At 35.5% G+C, this 16,962-nt stretch overlaps 1 protein-coding gene and 1 long non-coding RNA gene across 5 annotated transcripts in view; one reads left to right on the plus strand and one right to left on the minus strand.

Annotated features, from left to right (window-relative positions):
* Positions 1-16,962, plus strand: part of LOC113523198 (pro-resilin) — a 61,198-nt gene that overhangs the window by 42,384 nt on the left and 1,852 nt on the right. For all 3 annotated transcript variants that reach the window (XM_052891830.1, XM_052891832.1, XM_052891833.1), the window contains exons 3-5: positions 789-923; positions 4,606-4,776; positions 16,612-16,848. In XM_052891830.1, coding sequence (XP_052747790.1) covers positions 789-923; positions 4,606-4,776; positions 16,612-16,848 — 543 coding nt within the window. The remainder of the gene's footprint in view (positions 1-788; positions 924-4,605; positions 4,777-16,611; positions 16,849-16,962) is intronic.
* LOC116412999 (uncharacterized) lies at positions 9,820-15,768 on the minus strand. Of its 2 annotated transcripts, none has more exons than XR_008252487.1 (6): positions 15,608-15,768; positions 15,100-15,139; positions 13,152-13,190; positions 11,469-11,489; positions 10,611-10,622; positions 9,820-9,893 (listed from the first exon to the last, which is right to left on the minus strand). It is a non-coding gene; the product is annotated as an uncharacterized LOC116412999 (long non-coding RNA). The 2 variants fall into 2 exon arrangements; XR_008252486.1 differs by lacking the exon at positions 15,608-15,768 and adding an exon at positions 15,324-15,594.

Raw genomic sequence — 16,962 nt, forward strand, 5'->3', positions numbered from 1 at the left:
TAAGGTTTGACAGTTAAATTTGCCTACTATTCAGTTACGGAGGGGGGGAAGGAATTTTTAGTAATAGAGGTTAGCAATCCTATTGCTAGCAATATCTAATGAATAGATGTTTTAAAAGGGACGTTGCTGCCCATCCCTCGACCATCAAATTCTCTTATTGACCTCTTACGACACCCATGAGAAAGGAAGGGGTGGCCCATTGTATACCGGGTTCACATGGCAAATTCCGTTTATATAACTAAACAAATACATTTACTGTAGGCATCAATAGGGGGCGGGGGGAGGGGGGTGTTAGTAATGTAGACTACCAATCCCATTGCTAGCAATATACCCTGACAGGTCGACCTCCACGTGGTTCCCCCTGGAAACCATTGTGAACAATTCTTGTTGAATTCGTGGGGCACGATGGGCTAACTAACCTGCTTCATCCTCACCTATCATCCCTCACTGGTGCCCCGCCGGTGTATACCAATAGCGCGAGTGGGGTTACCATTCCATAATCACCCATTAAAAAAATGGGGTAAAAGAGATTATTAGTAATGGGATCTAACTGACCTATAGCTAACAATACACCCTATCAGGTCGACCTCTACGCGGTTCCCCCTAAAAACCATCGTGGTTAATTCTAGTGGAATTCGTCACGATGGGCTAATTGACCTGCTTTCATCTTCACTTATCACTGGTGCTCCGCCGGTTTATACCGATAGCGCAAGCGGGGTTACCATGCCATTAAAAAAAAATAGGCATGAATAGATCAGTTATTTAAATTATATACTATGTTGTTTCAGATGTGGCTCTGCTGTCTGGTGGCATCATCCATGGTTGCCATGGTAACAGCGGCGAACGAATACCTACCCCCAAGCAAGGGGTACAACTATGAGCCACCGAAAGTACCCTTCCCAACGAATAACAACGGAGTTTCAGTAAGTGTACTTTGGAATTTTTTAAAAAGCTATTGCGAAAAAACTTGTGTCTGGTGTTAATAGACCATAGTAAAAATTGCATGCAATTTTGTACAGTCATTTAAATGTAACCAAACAAGCATACAGAACCAGAGGGAGACTTTATACAAAAAGCGTTTGCTTGGGCACCTCTATTCCATTCGTGTTTCAACCGTGAAGCAGCTGTGTTTGCATGGCTATGTTTCGGTTTGAAGGGTGAGATATGGCAGTGAATTTACAAGGTACAGAGGAATAACACCTGAATGCTCAGGAATGGCAACGCATGAGGGGTATCATGGGCGAAACAGTATACTCTGTTATATCCATAGTACTGCTCATGTCTATAGGCGACGGTTACCACTTTCCTTCAGGTGAGCCGTCAGCTTGTTTGCCATTCTAAGTTACATAAATAAAAAACATAACAAAATCTAAAAATCGTCTACTACTCTTTTTAATACCCCTAATAATAATAATAATAATAAATTCCTCTTAAATATCTTTTATGAACGGTCTGTCTTAGTCAAGTTTCAATTTACAATCGACTTTCTTTTATTTAAAAAAGTGGATCTTAATTCGATTGTATTTTTTTATGTTTGTTACCTTATAAATCATTTAAGATAAACCGATTTGAAAATTTTTTTTATCTGGTAAAATATAAATAAATAACTATATACATTTTTGTCTAAAAGGATATATATATAAGAAATTTATATAATTTATATTTTTTTTTTTACAATTTATATACAACGAGGAAATATCTGCATTACCATCAGTCCCCAAACTAGGCCAGACCTGTATCTTGGGGACTATTTTATATTTTTGTAAAAAGATTTTGTTTCGTTTGTAAAATGTTTCAGTTATGCCGCCTTCGTTAAATAAGAAACTTAAATAGTAGTTTAAGAAAAAAAATAGTTTTTAAAAAAAAAGTCCGACTTCATTCATGACAAAATCAATTATATTAATTTAAAAATTAAATTACTGAAGCTATTTTATTAAAATTTCTATGGTACCAATCTATAAATATGCTATATAATACTCGTTCAAAGAAAAAAAAAAGAATTCTCCAAATCAGTTTACTACTGTCAGAATTATAAAGTAACAAACATTAAAAAAAATACCACCGAGTCGACGACCTTCTTCTTTTTGAAGTCTTGGTTGAAAATCGAAACATTTTCAACAATATTTCCTTCTTTATTTCACCATCAATTCGTTGTTCCATTCGGCATAAAAAATTTCGGCTCCTTTGAATTATAATTATGTTTTTTTTTAATCTACGATTCATTTTAGGCCAGTTCCATTTGTTACTATCAACTTTCCCTCCTGGGAGATAAGAATGGAATTGTTTTTCCACCTGTCCCTACCATTGTGTGTCCAGTAGGGATAAATGGAATAAAAATGCCACTTTCCAATACAGTTTTTTTTTATAACAATAAATACAGTTAGAAACAAAAACGTTCCATACCATAGTGTAAGGAGTAACATGCTTCATTCATTTTGTTTTTTTTTTTTTATTTTTCTTTTCTTATTATAATTTTAAAATAAAATAATGATGTTATTAATTAAATGTGTAATCTTAATTTTGATTTTGTTTTGTCATATAGCATGTATGATTTATAGTTTTTTTTTCTTAAAAAGAGAGTGTATCTAATTTAATGATATTATTTAAATGGAAAGTTTTTTCAGTGTATGTGTAAATAAATAAATTAAAAAGACAGTGATATATCCTTTAAAGTCTTACGATTACGCGTAATACCTATATAAGAGATGATTTTTTGAAGGCACTAGACAATTTCAAGGCGAAACAATTGTTTTACAATGCGTTTTAGATCATTAGATAATGTTTTTATTGTGTTATATAGTTTTTTTTTTTTTTTTTTTTTTTGGAAAATAATTGTTTTACTATTTTAATAGCATTGAGAATATTTATGTGTGCATGGTTGTCCAAATTATATGTTGTTTTTGTTATTTGTTAATTCAAAATTAATAACAGTGATGTAATTTATCGTATTTATAAAAATAACAAATAATTAACTAAGCATATAATAGGATAGCGCTAAAAATTACGTGACGATTAAAACGACAACAGCAAAAACGTTTTTATTTTTACATCGTAGAGTGGGCTTCTAAAGTGTGTCGCAGAACCTAGGGGTTCCGTAAAAAAGTAACCAAGGTTCCTCGAATTTTTTTTTTGTTTTTGTCATGCAAATTAGAATGGTAAACAAGGTGACAGCGCCCCTGATGGAAAGTGGTAATCGTCGCCTATAGACATGAACAGTATCATGGACATAACAGAGTATACTGTTTCCCTAAAGATACCTTCTATGCGTTACCATTTCTGAGGAGTAAGATATTATGCCTATTTAACCTGTAAATGCACTGCCATATTTCACCCTTCAAACCGAAAAACAACCATGCAAACACAACTTCTTCACGGTAGAAACACGAATGGGACTCAATTTACAACCGCTGCTAACTAGATGGAGCTAGTGCACCAATAAAACGCGTCCACGCGGAATAAATTTAAAAACGCAACGTAATAACTGAATAAGCGACGTATAATAAAAATAAACTATAAACATAAAATATAACACCAATTATTATAATAGCGTACACTTTAACATTTCACGGCCAATAATTTCGCAGCAATATTTAACTGTTAAATTATTTTGACATTTGAATAGTTTATTAAATAAACGTGCAAGGTTAGAAGTGCATTGTTGTTAATGATAATTGTGCGTTGTGAATTATAAAAAGCAAATATGGCGTCCGAATGGGCGTGCTTCATGTTATTTATAGCTATATACGGAAGGAAGTGTGATTCTTATGGGAGGGTGTCAATCGAATCGAAGTTATTCATAAATCATTAGTTTATACAGAGAACTGACAGACAAAAAATTTTAATGAAAAACTTTACAATTTGCTTATTGAGGAAATTTTTTTATTCACTTAAAGACTATTTATATGTAAAATTTTAAGAACAAGTTCCATATGAAATATTTGCACGCCGCACGGCTAAATGCAGAGAGTCTTTTCTTTAACATTTTTTTTTATACCACTGAGGTGGCAAACAAGCATACGGCCCACCTGATGGTAAGTGGTTACCGTAGCCTATGAACACCTGCAATACCAGAGGTATTACGCGCGCGTTACTGACCCTGAAGAAACCTCTTTACCCCCCTTTTGAAGAACCACATGCTGTAATCTCTTGGGAAAACCTCGGCAGGGAGCTCATTCCACAACCTGACTGTTCGTGGGGGGAAACATCTCTGAAACCACGCAGTACGCGACCATTGAGGCCGTAGGACATGATAATGAACTCCCTGTCGATGGCGAGCCGTACGATGGTAGAAAGTGGCTGTGGGCATCATATTGAACAATTCCTCTGAGCACAATCCATTGTACAGGTGTTACATTGTACAATACATAATACATTGTTATTACATTGTACATTGTAATGCGTAATAATACATTAATACTTCTAATGTATTATTAAACTGTATTCGAGCAGTAAAGTTATCATTCATTCATTCACTCAACAATGGCCGCCGTCACAAGATGTCGGTTTACGTTATAAAAAACTTGTTTTCAAAAGCGTTTTTAAACAGATTTGATTCATTAAAACAAGAAATATACTTCAGTATTAAATGTAACTCATTTTCCACAGTACCCGACTCCTTCTCCCGGGCGACCGACCCCTAGCAGACCGTACGTGCCTCCCGGACCGACCCCTGGTCCGAGACCGACTCCGGGCCCGACCTACGTGCCCCCCGGTCCTACGCCCGGTTCGAGGCCACCGCCCTCCGGCCCGACCTACGTACCCCCCGGTCCAACACCAGTAAGTACAAAATATATATATATATATATAAATATATTTACAGTAAAACTTAATGAAAATATAAACATATTTTTATTAATCTTAATAATAACCAACATAATTTCTATATCCTTACTTAATATTAAATTTGCATGGCTATTAATTTTAAGGCAATCAAACAGAACTGTTCTGATATGTTCTCCTTTAACTAAAGGTTGTTTGTAAGAGATTGCCCTAGCGATAAGACCGCCTTTTGTACCTTTATGCGTATATTTCAATCTGTATTTATGTTACTGTATTTCACTTGAATTATTCACTTGTCATTGTATATTTTTATTTATGGTGCAATAAAGAGTTAAATAAATAATAATAATAATAATAACCCAGAAAGTTCTGTCATGTGGCCTTCATTATGTAAAATGTCTGTAAAGCAAATAAATATTTCATTTCGTTTCAACAAACCAATAATTAGCTTGACCATAAGACAATCTACTGATGTCCAAAAGTGAAATAAAACAAATAATAATTACAGATTTCACAAAAAAAAAAAAACTTGACAGATTTCACAAAAAAAAAATTTTGATTTGAAAACTAAAGTACTGAACTGAGTTTTGAACAAACCCTGCCGAGGTTCTCCCAAGAGACTACAGCATGAGGTTCTTCAAAAGGGGGGTAAAGAGGTTTCTTCAGGGTCGACAACGCGCGCGTGATACCTCTGGTATTGCAGGCATTCATAGGCTACGGTAACCGCTTACCATTAGGTGGGCCGTATGCTTGTTTGCCACCTCAGTGGTATAAAAAAAAGATTACAATAAGATTTCTATAGAACCAATCTGTAAGTCTGTATCCTTTAAAAAAAAAAAACACTCGAAACGAAACTAATAACAAATCGAAACAAACAGATTTTACAAGCGATTTCAAAAAAATTTAAGATTCTCAATTAGTTTATATATATATATATATATATATATATATATATATATATATATATATATATATTTGTTACCTCATAACTTTGTCATTTAAAAATAAACCAATTTGAAAAATTCTTTTTTTACCTGAACGTTATCAGTTATCAGTCAGTTTAATACTTTAGTTTTTAAATCAAAATGGCTTCGTCATGATTGAGGTCGGTGTTTTTTTTATTTTTTTTATTTACACTTTATTGCACCATTTATAGAATAGTCATTTCTTATTACATTTAACTGTAATAAGAAATGATACAAAAGGCGGTCTTATCGCTAAGCAATCTCTTCTAGACAACCTTTGGGTAGAGGACATTGAGAAAAAGACAAAGGGTAGGTGGCGCACTATTATATATAAACAAATATATATCTTTATAGGATTTATTCATCATCAAAATAGTGATCTGGATATTTCAGTACTGGTGGGCTACTGTAGGGTTTTCTTGTTACTGTAGCATCATCTTCTTGTATAGTCGTAGTTTCCGCCTCGGGTTCGGTAACAACTAAAAAAAAATATTTTTTAAATTCTTATATCAGCCGTTAACTGTCCACTGCTGGTCATTGGTCTCCTCTATAAGGGGGGTTTTGCCAGTAGTTGCCACTCTTGGTAGGTGGGTTGACAAACGCAGTTAAGCTTTAGTGATTTCTTGAGAGGAACGTTGCTGCCCATTCCTCGACCATTAAGCCCTCTTACGACACCCACGGAAAAACAAAGGGTGGCCCTTTCTATGCCGAGACCACATGATGATGTTAAATAGATAAAATAAAAAATAGATTAACTGATTGAATATGTTACTAAATTAGATTTAAGAAAGTATCAATTGCCTGATGATCCCTTATTTTGTTGTGAAACACGTATTGCAACATGTGCGTGGACTGAATAACGGTCAGAGATTGATAATAATAGTTAACCATCAAATGTTGGCAGTTGCACGTATACTAATGGTAGCGGAATTAAACACAATAATCCTAATTAACCATTAATTGAAATACTGCTGGTAACAGAATTAAACAAAATAATTCTAATCAACTAACTATTTATTATAATGCTGATTGTAGCGGAATTAAAAAAAATCATTCTAATCAACTAACCATTGATTGTAATACTGATGGTAGCGGAATTAAACAAAATCATTCTAATCAACTAACCATTGATTGTAATACTGATGGTAGCGGAATTAAACAAAATCATTCTAATCAACTAACCATTGATTGTAATACTGATGGTAGCGGAATTAAACAAAATCATTCTAATCAACTAACCATTTATTGTAATACTGATGGTAGCGGAATTAAACAAACTCATTCTAATCAACTAACCATTGATTGTAATACTGATGGTAGCGGAATTAAACAAAATCATTCTAATCAAATAATCATTGATTGAAATACTGATGTCGATCTATCGAATCGACTAACTGATGGCATCAAATCATATGATGATAAATGATGACATTATCTGAATGTATCGATTTGTTACTAATTTCATTTAGAGACAGTTTCTGTGATAAATTAAAAAAAACCTTAATTTTGTTACTTTTTCATTAAAAATTTACTGAAAAAGTTTGTAAGTATAATCACCATTATTATTATTCGGTTCCTCTTTGCTTGGTATATAATTTTCGTTACTCAGTTTATCTTCTTTGCTATCTATAATTAGAAATAGAAATTTGTTATTTGATAAAAACATAAAGTTACAAACACAAGATTCAATGGGCCCCACACTAGGCAAACATGTCTCATGAATCATGGGGACTCGACAAAGTTTTACAATTAACTTTACATTCAAAAAAGAAAAAATATAAAATTGACATAATTGATGATTGCTGATCAGGCTTATTGCTAATTATATAAATAAAACGTAATATTAGTATGTTCACATACTGAAGGATTAAAATTGTCAAATGGACATAACAGAATATGCTGTGTCGTCCATGATACCCTTCATGCATTGTCATTCCTGAGAACTATGGTGTTATGCTATATTGTTTTATCATGAGTGTAAATCAATATTTTTAAAAATTAAATCTTCTTAATTACAATTATGTATTACCGTTGCTGCTATCTGAAATTTAATAATAATAATAAAATATAATAATAATTTATCTTAGGCACTGACTGACCCATATAAATTTACCATAACTTAGTATTAATTATTAAATAATTATTAATTATTTAATACGATATTAAATTATTAGTTCTTCAACATTCACTTTTACAAACAAATGTGTAAATAATATTATTATTTATATATTATTTATTACCAGTAACAAATGAAGGATCCACTGTAATAAAAAAAAAATATTGGTTATTAGAATTATTTTAATTTCGTTACTAAATGTATATATATATATATATATATATATATATATATATATATATATATATATATATATATATACGAGGTTTGTCCGGAAAGTACGTATAAAAGTTTTTTAAAAATTTTATTTTACAATTATTCAGGTAAATCAATTTTATCCCCTTCAAAGTACTCCCCCTGTGACATAATGCACTTGTGCCAACGCCGTTTCCACTGTGAGAAGGCTCCTTGAAAGTCCTCTGGTTGTAGGTTTCTCAGCTGCCCCGTCGTAGCTTTTTTTATCTCATTTATGTCCCCCAAATGCCGCCCCCGAAGTACCAATTTGGTTTTTGGGAACAAGAAGAAGTCACACGGGGCCAAATCCGGCGAATAGGGGGGGTGTTCGGTCACCGTAATGGAATTTTTACTCAAAAACTCACGGACAACAAGAGAGGTGTGGGCAGGGGCATTGTCGTGGTGAAGAATCCAACGCCCCTCTCGCGCCAATTCTGGACGAACTCGTGCCACACGAGCTTTGAGGCGTCTGAGCACATCGACGTAGAATTTTCCATCAACTGTCTGGCCTGGAGGGACGAATTCTTGATGGACAATCCCCCGAACATCGAAAAAAACAATCAACATTGTCTCGGCCCTCTCTGAATCTTTTTAGCCACTTGTGGACGGTTGGTTCCTTCACAGCATCATCCCCATAAACTGTTCTGAGATCGGCAAAAATTTCACGGCCATTCTTGCCGAGTTTCGAGAGAAACTTGATTACGACGCGCTGCTCTTCAACGGAAGCGGGCTCCATGCCGACGGGGTTTCGTTAAGAGGTAACTTCACAGATGGCGTGACAAGCCAGTTCGCACCGCACGGCGGTCAGACCAGAACTGAAGCATTGTTAGGGACATAAGGAAGGGGTCCTGCGCTTACCTGGCCTCCCCACTCCTCTTTCTCGCATTCCAGAACACTTTTATACGAACTTTCCGGACAGACCTCGTATATATATATATATATATATATATATATATATATATATATACTACTAACACTTAAAGATTTACCACCACTATAACTGAGAAATTCCACAACTTTTCATAATTTTTCTTTTTGATGGGTGAAAATGGTATGGTAACCCCGCCTGCGCTAACGGGATACGCTGGCGGAGCACCAGTGAAGGGTGATAGATGAGAATGAAAACAGGCCAGTTAGCCCATCATGATGAATTCATCAGGAATTAACCATGATAGTTTCCAGGGGGAACCGCGAGGAGGTCGACCTGGTTAAGTATATTGCTAGCAATGATTCTCAAAGGATTCTCAGTCTTCATTACTAACAATCCCTTTCCCCCCCAACTTTTCATATTAGCTATCAATTTCCGACTGCCATTTCGTTCATACACGTTTTGCGACACGTGTTTCACCTCTAAACAAGGGAAATTAATAGATCGTTACTCAGAGTCTAGTGTTAACCGTTGCACACAGATATACAAATGATTTATGAAGGGGAGCTTAGAAGATATTAATGAGTAAGAATTTTTAAGTTACATCCGGAACTAAAAAGACAGTAACAATCCCCTAAACAACCAAATCTATCAACTAAACTCATGACATTAAACACGCCTGCTGTTATATCTCGTTCTTTCATAAAAATGCAATAACGGAAACGTATCTGGCAATAGATTATATATATATATATATATAATATATAAATATATATATAATATTATATATATATATATATATATATTTGCTCCTTGTGTCAGAGCCTGGCATGTGTCAGATATATATACTTACACTGAATTGGTCTGTCTGTCGTACATCTTGTAATTTTCTGTCTGGCGGGAAATATAGCATACATCAGTTTCATTGGACCTGCAATAATCAATCTTTAATATGCATATTTTGTAGTAATATCAACAAGCATACCTCTGTAGTTTTTGGTGTGTTTTGTTCCTTGAATTAATTTATATATTGAAAACAAATTGAAAATAGAATTAAGATTGTATCCCACAAAATAAACCGACTTCAATTATGATAAAACCAGTTATTTTAATAAACTAAACTAGAAAACCGATTTCAATTAAATTATTTTTTTTTTTACATTTTAGGTAAAAAAAAAAAGATTTTTTAAAAACTTACAACTGATGGAGTTACGAAGTTACAAACATTAAAAACTACAACCGAATTAGAACCTTCTTATTGATTTTTTTTTTTAATTAAAATTCAAAATTCAAAATTCAAAAATCATTTATTCATGTAGGACATTTTAGCCGCTTATGAACGTCAAATTATTATATTATACCACAAATTACCGTCAAATTATTATATTATATTATACCACTATTACCTCCACATAGTAGGTAATTTAAAAACCAATCAAACTACAATCAGTTGGTATAGTTTTATTTTATAGCTTTTACCCGCGACATATTCTTTTAGGCTGACATATCCTTATAGTATAAAAGCCTCTAAATAAAAATATAAAAAAAAGTCCATGGAAAAAAATCTTAATACGGATATTTTGAAGAACCTGCAGTGTGGTCGCTGATTTACAGCGACAGTTGATATGTTGTCAATTAATTGACTTACCATTTTCAACGCCTATAATTCAATAAAATTTAACATTTTTTTAATAATAAAACTTACTAATATCATACATTTATAACTAGACCAGAGGGAGACTTTGTACAAAAGTCGTTTGCTTGGGTACCTCTGTCCCATTCGTGTTACAACCGTAAAGCATTTGAGTTTGCATGGCTGTGTTTCGGATTGAAGGGTGGGATATGGCGTGAATTTACAGGGTACAGAGGAAAAACACCTGAGTCCTCAGGAATGGCAACGCATGGGGGGTATCATGGGCGAAACGATATACTCTGTTATGTCCATGGTACTGCTCGTGTCTATAGGCGACGGTTACTACTTTCCATCAGGTGGGCCGTCAGCTTGTTTGCCATTTGTATAAAAAAAGACCATATTTGTCCTACAGGTACCTAAATGTAAGAAATGTAAAAAATATATATTATAAGGACTCTTAATAAGAGCAAGAGAAGCTGTAACAATACTTTTATTAAAAATTTTGTGTCTGTCTGTCCTGTTTTTGTTCCTGCATCACGCGAAAACTACTGTACCAAATTGAAGGGGAAAGTCTATGTTCAGCAATGGACTATTGGCGGTTGATAGGATAAAAGATATATTTATTTAACAGAGTATGTTTGTATTAGCACAGAATGTATCATTGCTTCCTACACTAGGCCGAGCCTGTCCTGTAGGAAGCAGTACTCGCGTTATCATATACATGTATACAGATATTAAACATGGGCTTTTTAGCAGTACTGACAATTGTGCAACTAATTTGTATAATGCAATTATTTCATTTAGATCTCACTACCAATACACATGTATGAATAAGTATTATGAATGTGTAATAGAATGATGATTATAACTTACTTGATAATCTTTCTCCATATTCTGCAACATTTGTTTAAAATTTATTAATTATTGAAATAAAAGATTCAGATAATCTATGAATGAGTAGCCCCTCAGGAATTATATATATATATATAATTTTATGGGTGAAAATGGTATGGTAGCCACGCCTGCGCTAACGGGATACGCTGACGGAGCACCAGTGAAGGGTGATAGATGAGAATGAAAACAGGCCAGTTAGCCCATCATGATGAATTAATCAGGAATTAACCATGATAGTTTCCAGGGGGAACCGCGAGGAGGTCAACCTGGTTGGGTATATTGCTAGCAATGGGATTCTCAGTCTCCATTACTAACAATCCCTTTTCCCCCTCCAATTCCTAATATTATAACCGATATAGCTCACAGGATAAGCAAGCTGAAGTGGCAATGGGCTGGTCACATAGCAAGAAAAACCGACAACCGATGGGGAAGAAAGGTTTTTGAGTAACAACCGCGTACGGGTGTAGGACAATCCCCCACTAGATGAATTGACGACCTCAAATGCATTGCAGGGAGTCAGTGGATACAGGTGGTTCAGGACCGTTCTTTATGGCAGTCTATGGGGGAGGTTTATGCCCAGCAGCAATAGCAAAGCAACAAAGTACAAATTAATCTTCATCGTGCTTCCAATCAAACTGTTTATAATTACTCCTCTCCATCCAAAGGTTGCCTGTAAGAGATCGTTTTTAGCGATAACGTCGCCTATTGTTTTCTCACTGTGATTATTTCTTGTAATTATTTATATTTATAATAAGTTTACTATTGTAATCTTTTGGAGGAAACAATAAAGAGTATCTATCTATCTATCTATTAATAGAGAGAAAAGTGCATTTAACCTATCTAAGAAATAATCAAGCAACATAATACCATTATAATTAGCAATTATCGTGCAGTAATTGTTAAATAGGTATTCCCACTTTTGCCTACTGTTTCTTACTAGATATTTATTTTTTTATTTGTGTCTTATTTCATTTTTTTATACAACTTAGAATGGCAAACAAGCTGACGGCCCACCTGATGGAAAGTGGTAACCGTCGCCTATAGACATGAGCAGTACCATGGACATAACAGACTGTTTCGCACATGATACTCCTTATGTGTTGCCATTCCGGAATACTCAGGTATTATTCCTCTGCACCCTGTAAATTCACTGCTGTATCCTACCCTTCAAACCGAAACACAGCCATATAAACACAACTGCTTCACGGTAGAAACACGAATGGGACAGAGGTGGCCAAGCAAACGACTTGTACAAAGTCTCCCTCTGGAGTGATCCCATAATGTGGACGGTAGATAACATTTCAACTTTAATTATGGACTCTATTGGGTGCAGCAAGTCGAAGACAACCTTTTTTTCTCACTTTAAAAATAGTTTATGAGTTTGTTACAATATTATCCAATCGGTACATCTTCTATCGAATTTATCATGGGGAGTGCTCTGAGGAATTGTTCGGATTGATACCTGCTGCTGATTTTCACCATCGTACAACCCGCTATAAACTAAAGTTTCATCCCAACCATCTGGATGATTGACGATCCTCCGTGCGTTTTTCAAGGCACACGGCGGTAGTCACTTACCATCAGGTGAGCCGCATGCTCGTTTGCCCCCTGTGTTGTAAAAAAAAATTGTTTCACGATAGAAACTTACTGTTGTAGACTTACCTATATCCTTCTGTTTCAACTTGTTTGTATTAAATTCGTCTAAAATAGTAATAGGTAACAATTATTAACTCTTATGACTTATTGGTCATTTAAAGATTTTTTTTTTGTTGGATGAAAATGGATTGGTAACCCCGCCCGCGCTAACGGGATACGCTGGCGGAGCACCAGTGAAGGGTGATCGATGAGAATGAAAACAGGCCAGTTAGCCCATCATGATGAATTCATCACGAAGAATCAATCATGATAGTTTCCAGGGGGAACCGCGTGGAGGTCGACCTGGTTAGGTATCAACAATCCCTTTCCCCCCTCATTTAAAGACATAGGTGGTGCAGCGGTTTAACACGGTACCTTGGGGGAACATTTGTAATTGGGATGTCGCTAGCAATAATTTTTGTGCAAATTAGAATGGCAAACAAATTGACGACCCACCTAATAGAAAGTGGTAACCCTCGCCTATAGACATGAGCAGTACCATGGACATAACAGAGTATACTGTATCGCCCATATTACACTTGCATCATCATGTGTTGCTATTCCTGAGGGTTATGGTGTTATGCGTCGGTACCTTGTCATTTAATTGCCATATCCCATCCTTCAAACTGAAACACAGCTATGCAAATACAACTTCGTGGCAGAAACACGAATGGGACAGAGGTACCCAAGCAGATGACTTTCGTACAGTCTCCCTTTGTTTACTATGCCCTATCGTCAACCTTCACCCTGGAAATCATCAAATCATGGGAATCAGCCACGACTGACTGACCTGACTTCTGTCTCCACTAGTGCTCCACCATTGTATACCGTCAGCATAGGCAGATGCACCATTCGCCTTGAGAATTCATCTCATCAAAAATTCATAGCGAAATTTTGGCCTTGCCACGATCAACTACACTAATAGTCGCGATCGGCCGATTGGCCACTCCTGCTCTAGACGAATGACAAGCGAATTCATCGATGGAATCGACATTGCTAGTTGTTAAAGCATTAACAATATGCAATGAATATTATTCACTCCTGCGTATAATGAAGCGGTTTCAGCGGTAAAACCAATGGACGACTGCTAAGTTATTAATAGATCATAGAACACACAACATCAACCAGTCACAAGAGCCGCTCATCACGACATCGCGAGAACGCCAATCATAACGCAGGAGAAATTTACATGACCTTTCAGGTTTCAAAATTGTAACTACTCGCAAAACAAAACTTCAACGCATTACATCAAATTTATATTACATCAACGCTTCAAATTATTATCTATTTTTATTTACCCTAGTTAAATCGCTTCAAATACTAGGTGTATTTATTCATCATCATCATCATCATCATCATATTATCCGTTCATCATCAAAACGCAAACGCACATCATTAACACTAGTCGAGTCTGTGAATTAGAATGAGACAACAACGTCGGATGTCTCGTTCCAACTCATGGATTCGCTTTCTATAACGATTCCATCGGTGGATTCGGTTGCCACTTATCTAGGGGGGCTGTTCTCTATAACAAATAATACAAGGCTTACTTAGATGCGTTGTTACAACTTAAAAGTAAATAATTAAAATACTATTTTTTAATAAGTGCATATCAGGGGGACAGGGATTGTTAGTAGTGAGATCCAACAGACCCATTACTAGCAATATACCCTAACAGGTCGGCCTCCACGCGTTTCCCCTGGAAACCATCGTGATTAATTTTTGATAATTCATCACGATGAGCCAACAGAGTTGCTTCGTCCTCACATATCATCCCTCACTGGTGCCCCGCCAGTGTATACCGATAACGCAGGCGGGGTTACCATACCATTATCATCCATTAAAAAAAATACGTGCTCATGAATGCAAGTGTTTGTATTTTGCTGGGTTCGAACCCACGACCATTAGATGATGATGCAGTGTTAAACCACGACACAGTCAAAATAGTTAAAATAAAGAAAAGTATCATAACTACCATTTGCCGGATAATTGTATACTGGAGTAAGCGTAACAATCTGAAAATAAATTGAATCTTCAAAAATTATCATGTACCAGGAACTGATTAGAGAGTTAAAAATAAAAACAAAATAATTATAAAAAAATAACTAAAGACACTGTTGATATAATAAAACACAACTTGATAGTATAAAACAATCCAATTGAGTACCTTTTAATGCAATAACTACCGGTTTAACTTACGTGTAATTAGATCTAAAAAGCTCTACTAGTTTCGGGATCAATACGTGATCCCTAACCATGAGCGACTGCGATGCGAGTCCGCGCCTGGCGCGCCTCAGTACGCTGACCGCGAGCTGCAGACGCTTGCAGCTAAGAATTACGAATTTAATGCGAAACTAGTCGAGCTGTAGTTTATACATTAAAATATATAATGTGTTCTTAAGAAATATTTAACAATAAAATCGGGTATCTATAAACAACACAGGTAATTCATTTAAAGAACAAAAAACAAATACCTAACGTACCGTTAAAAATATGATACAGTACATTGGCCGATTGTTTCAAACCACCTTCGTTTAGTTGCGAAATTTTACGATTCTTCGCAAATGTGTTATTGTTTCAATAAACAATATCGTTCGGCGGTTCTGCATGGCTTGTTCGGAATTCGATACACATAGAATCGTGGTGTGTGAAGGTCGGCGTATATAATCGATGGATGATAAGCATCTAGCTTTATTCCTAAAATTATTGCATCCAAATTTGTATGGCAAATTTTTTCAAAGTCTAATAAAAGAAAATTATCGTAATACATACGAGCATGAATTATTCGTAATTCCAATTTCGAACATTCCAGATCAGCACGCATGATCTCGATCACAGTCGTGTTCATGTCATGTAGGACAGATTCAATTAGATAGATTTAATGTTCTTGATCTTAAGTTGGCAGATTATATATTTAGAATATTATTAACTCCAAAAAATATTTAATGTATAAGAATAAATTATACATTAAATTTTAATTTTGAAAATTCCAAATAATCAACTTTTTTTTATACAACTTAGAATGGCAAACAAGCTGACGGCCCACCTGTTGGAAAGTGGTAACCGTCGCCTATAGACATGAGCAGTACCATGGACATAACAGAGTATACTGTTTCGCCCATGATACCCCCCATGCGTTGCCATTCATGATGACTCAGGTGTTATTCCTCTGTACCCTGTAAATTCACGCCATATCCCACCCTTCAAAACGAAACACAGCCATGCAAACACAACTGCTTTACGGTTAAAACACGAATAGGACAGAGGTACCCAAGCAAACGACTTTTGTACAAAGTCTCCCTCTGGTTTCGTTATAATTCATTTGTTTATCAATTTTCTTTGTTATAAAAAACGACATCTATCAATGTATGTAAAAAAGTTCATTTTGAACACTAGCGATCCGACCCGGCTACCCAAGCAAACAACTTTCTAATAATGTGGAATGGAATAAAATGGAATAAATGAATTCCAAATTTGAAAATTCCAGATCAACCCGCATGATCACGATCACAGTCATGATCACGACCACAGCCATGATCACCACCACGAGCCCGGCATGCCCTTCGACTTTGCCTACACCGTCAACGAGGACGGCAATGACTATAGTCACAACGCTATTTCTGATGGTGACGTCACCAGGGGCGAATACAGAGTAGCTCTGCCTGATGGTCGCACCCAGATCGTCAAGTACACCGCTGACTGGAGGAATGGATTCAACGCTGAGGTATGATAAAGTAGCCTGCTTAAGTATAACTGTCACGTTATTTTTTGATACTAAAGAACTTGCTTATATCCTATTTTTTATGAGTAAAAATGGCCCCGCCTGCGCTGTCGGTAT

This window comes from Galleria mellonella, unplaced genomic scaffold (genome assembly GCF_026898425.1).
Source record: "Galleria mellonella isolate WM207_F2 unplaced genomic scaffold, CSIRO_AGI_GalMel_v1 utg146, whole genome shotgun sequence".
Classification (NCBI taxonomy): Eukaryota; Metazoa; Arthropoda; class Insecta; order Lepidoptera; family Pyralidae; genus Galleria; species Galleria mellonella.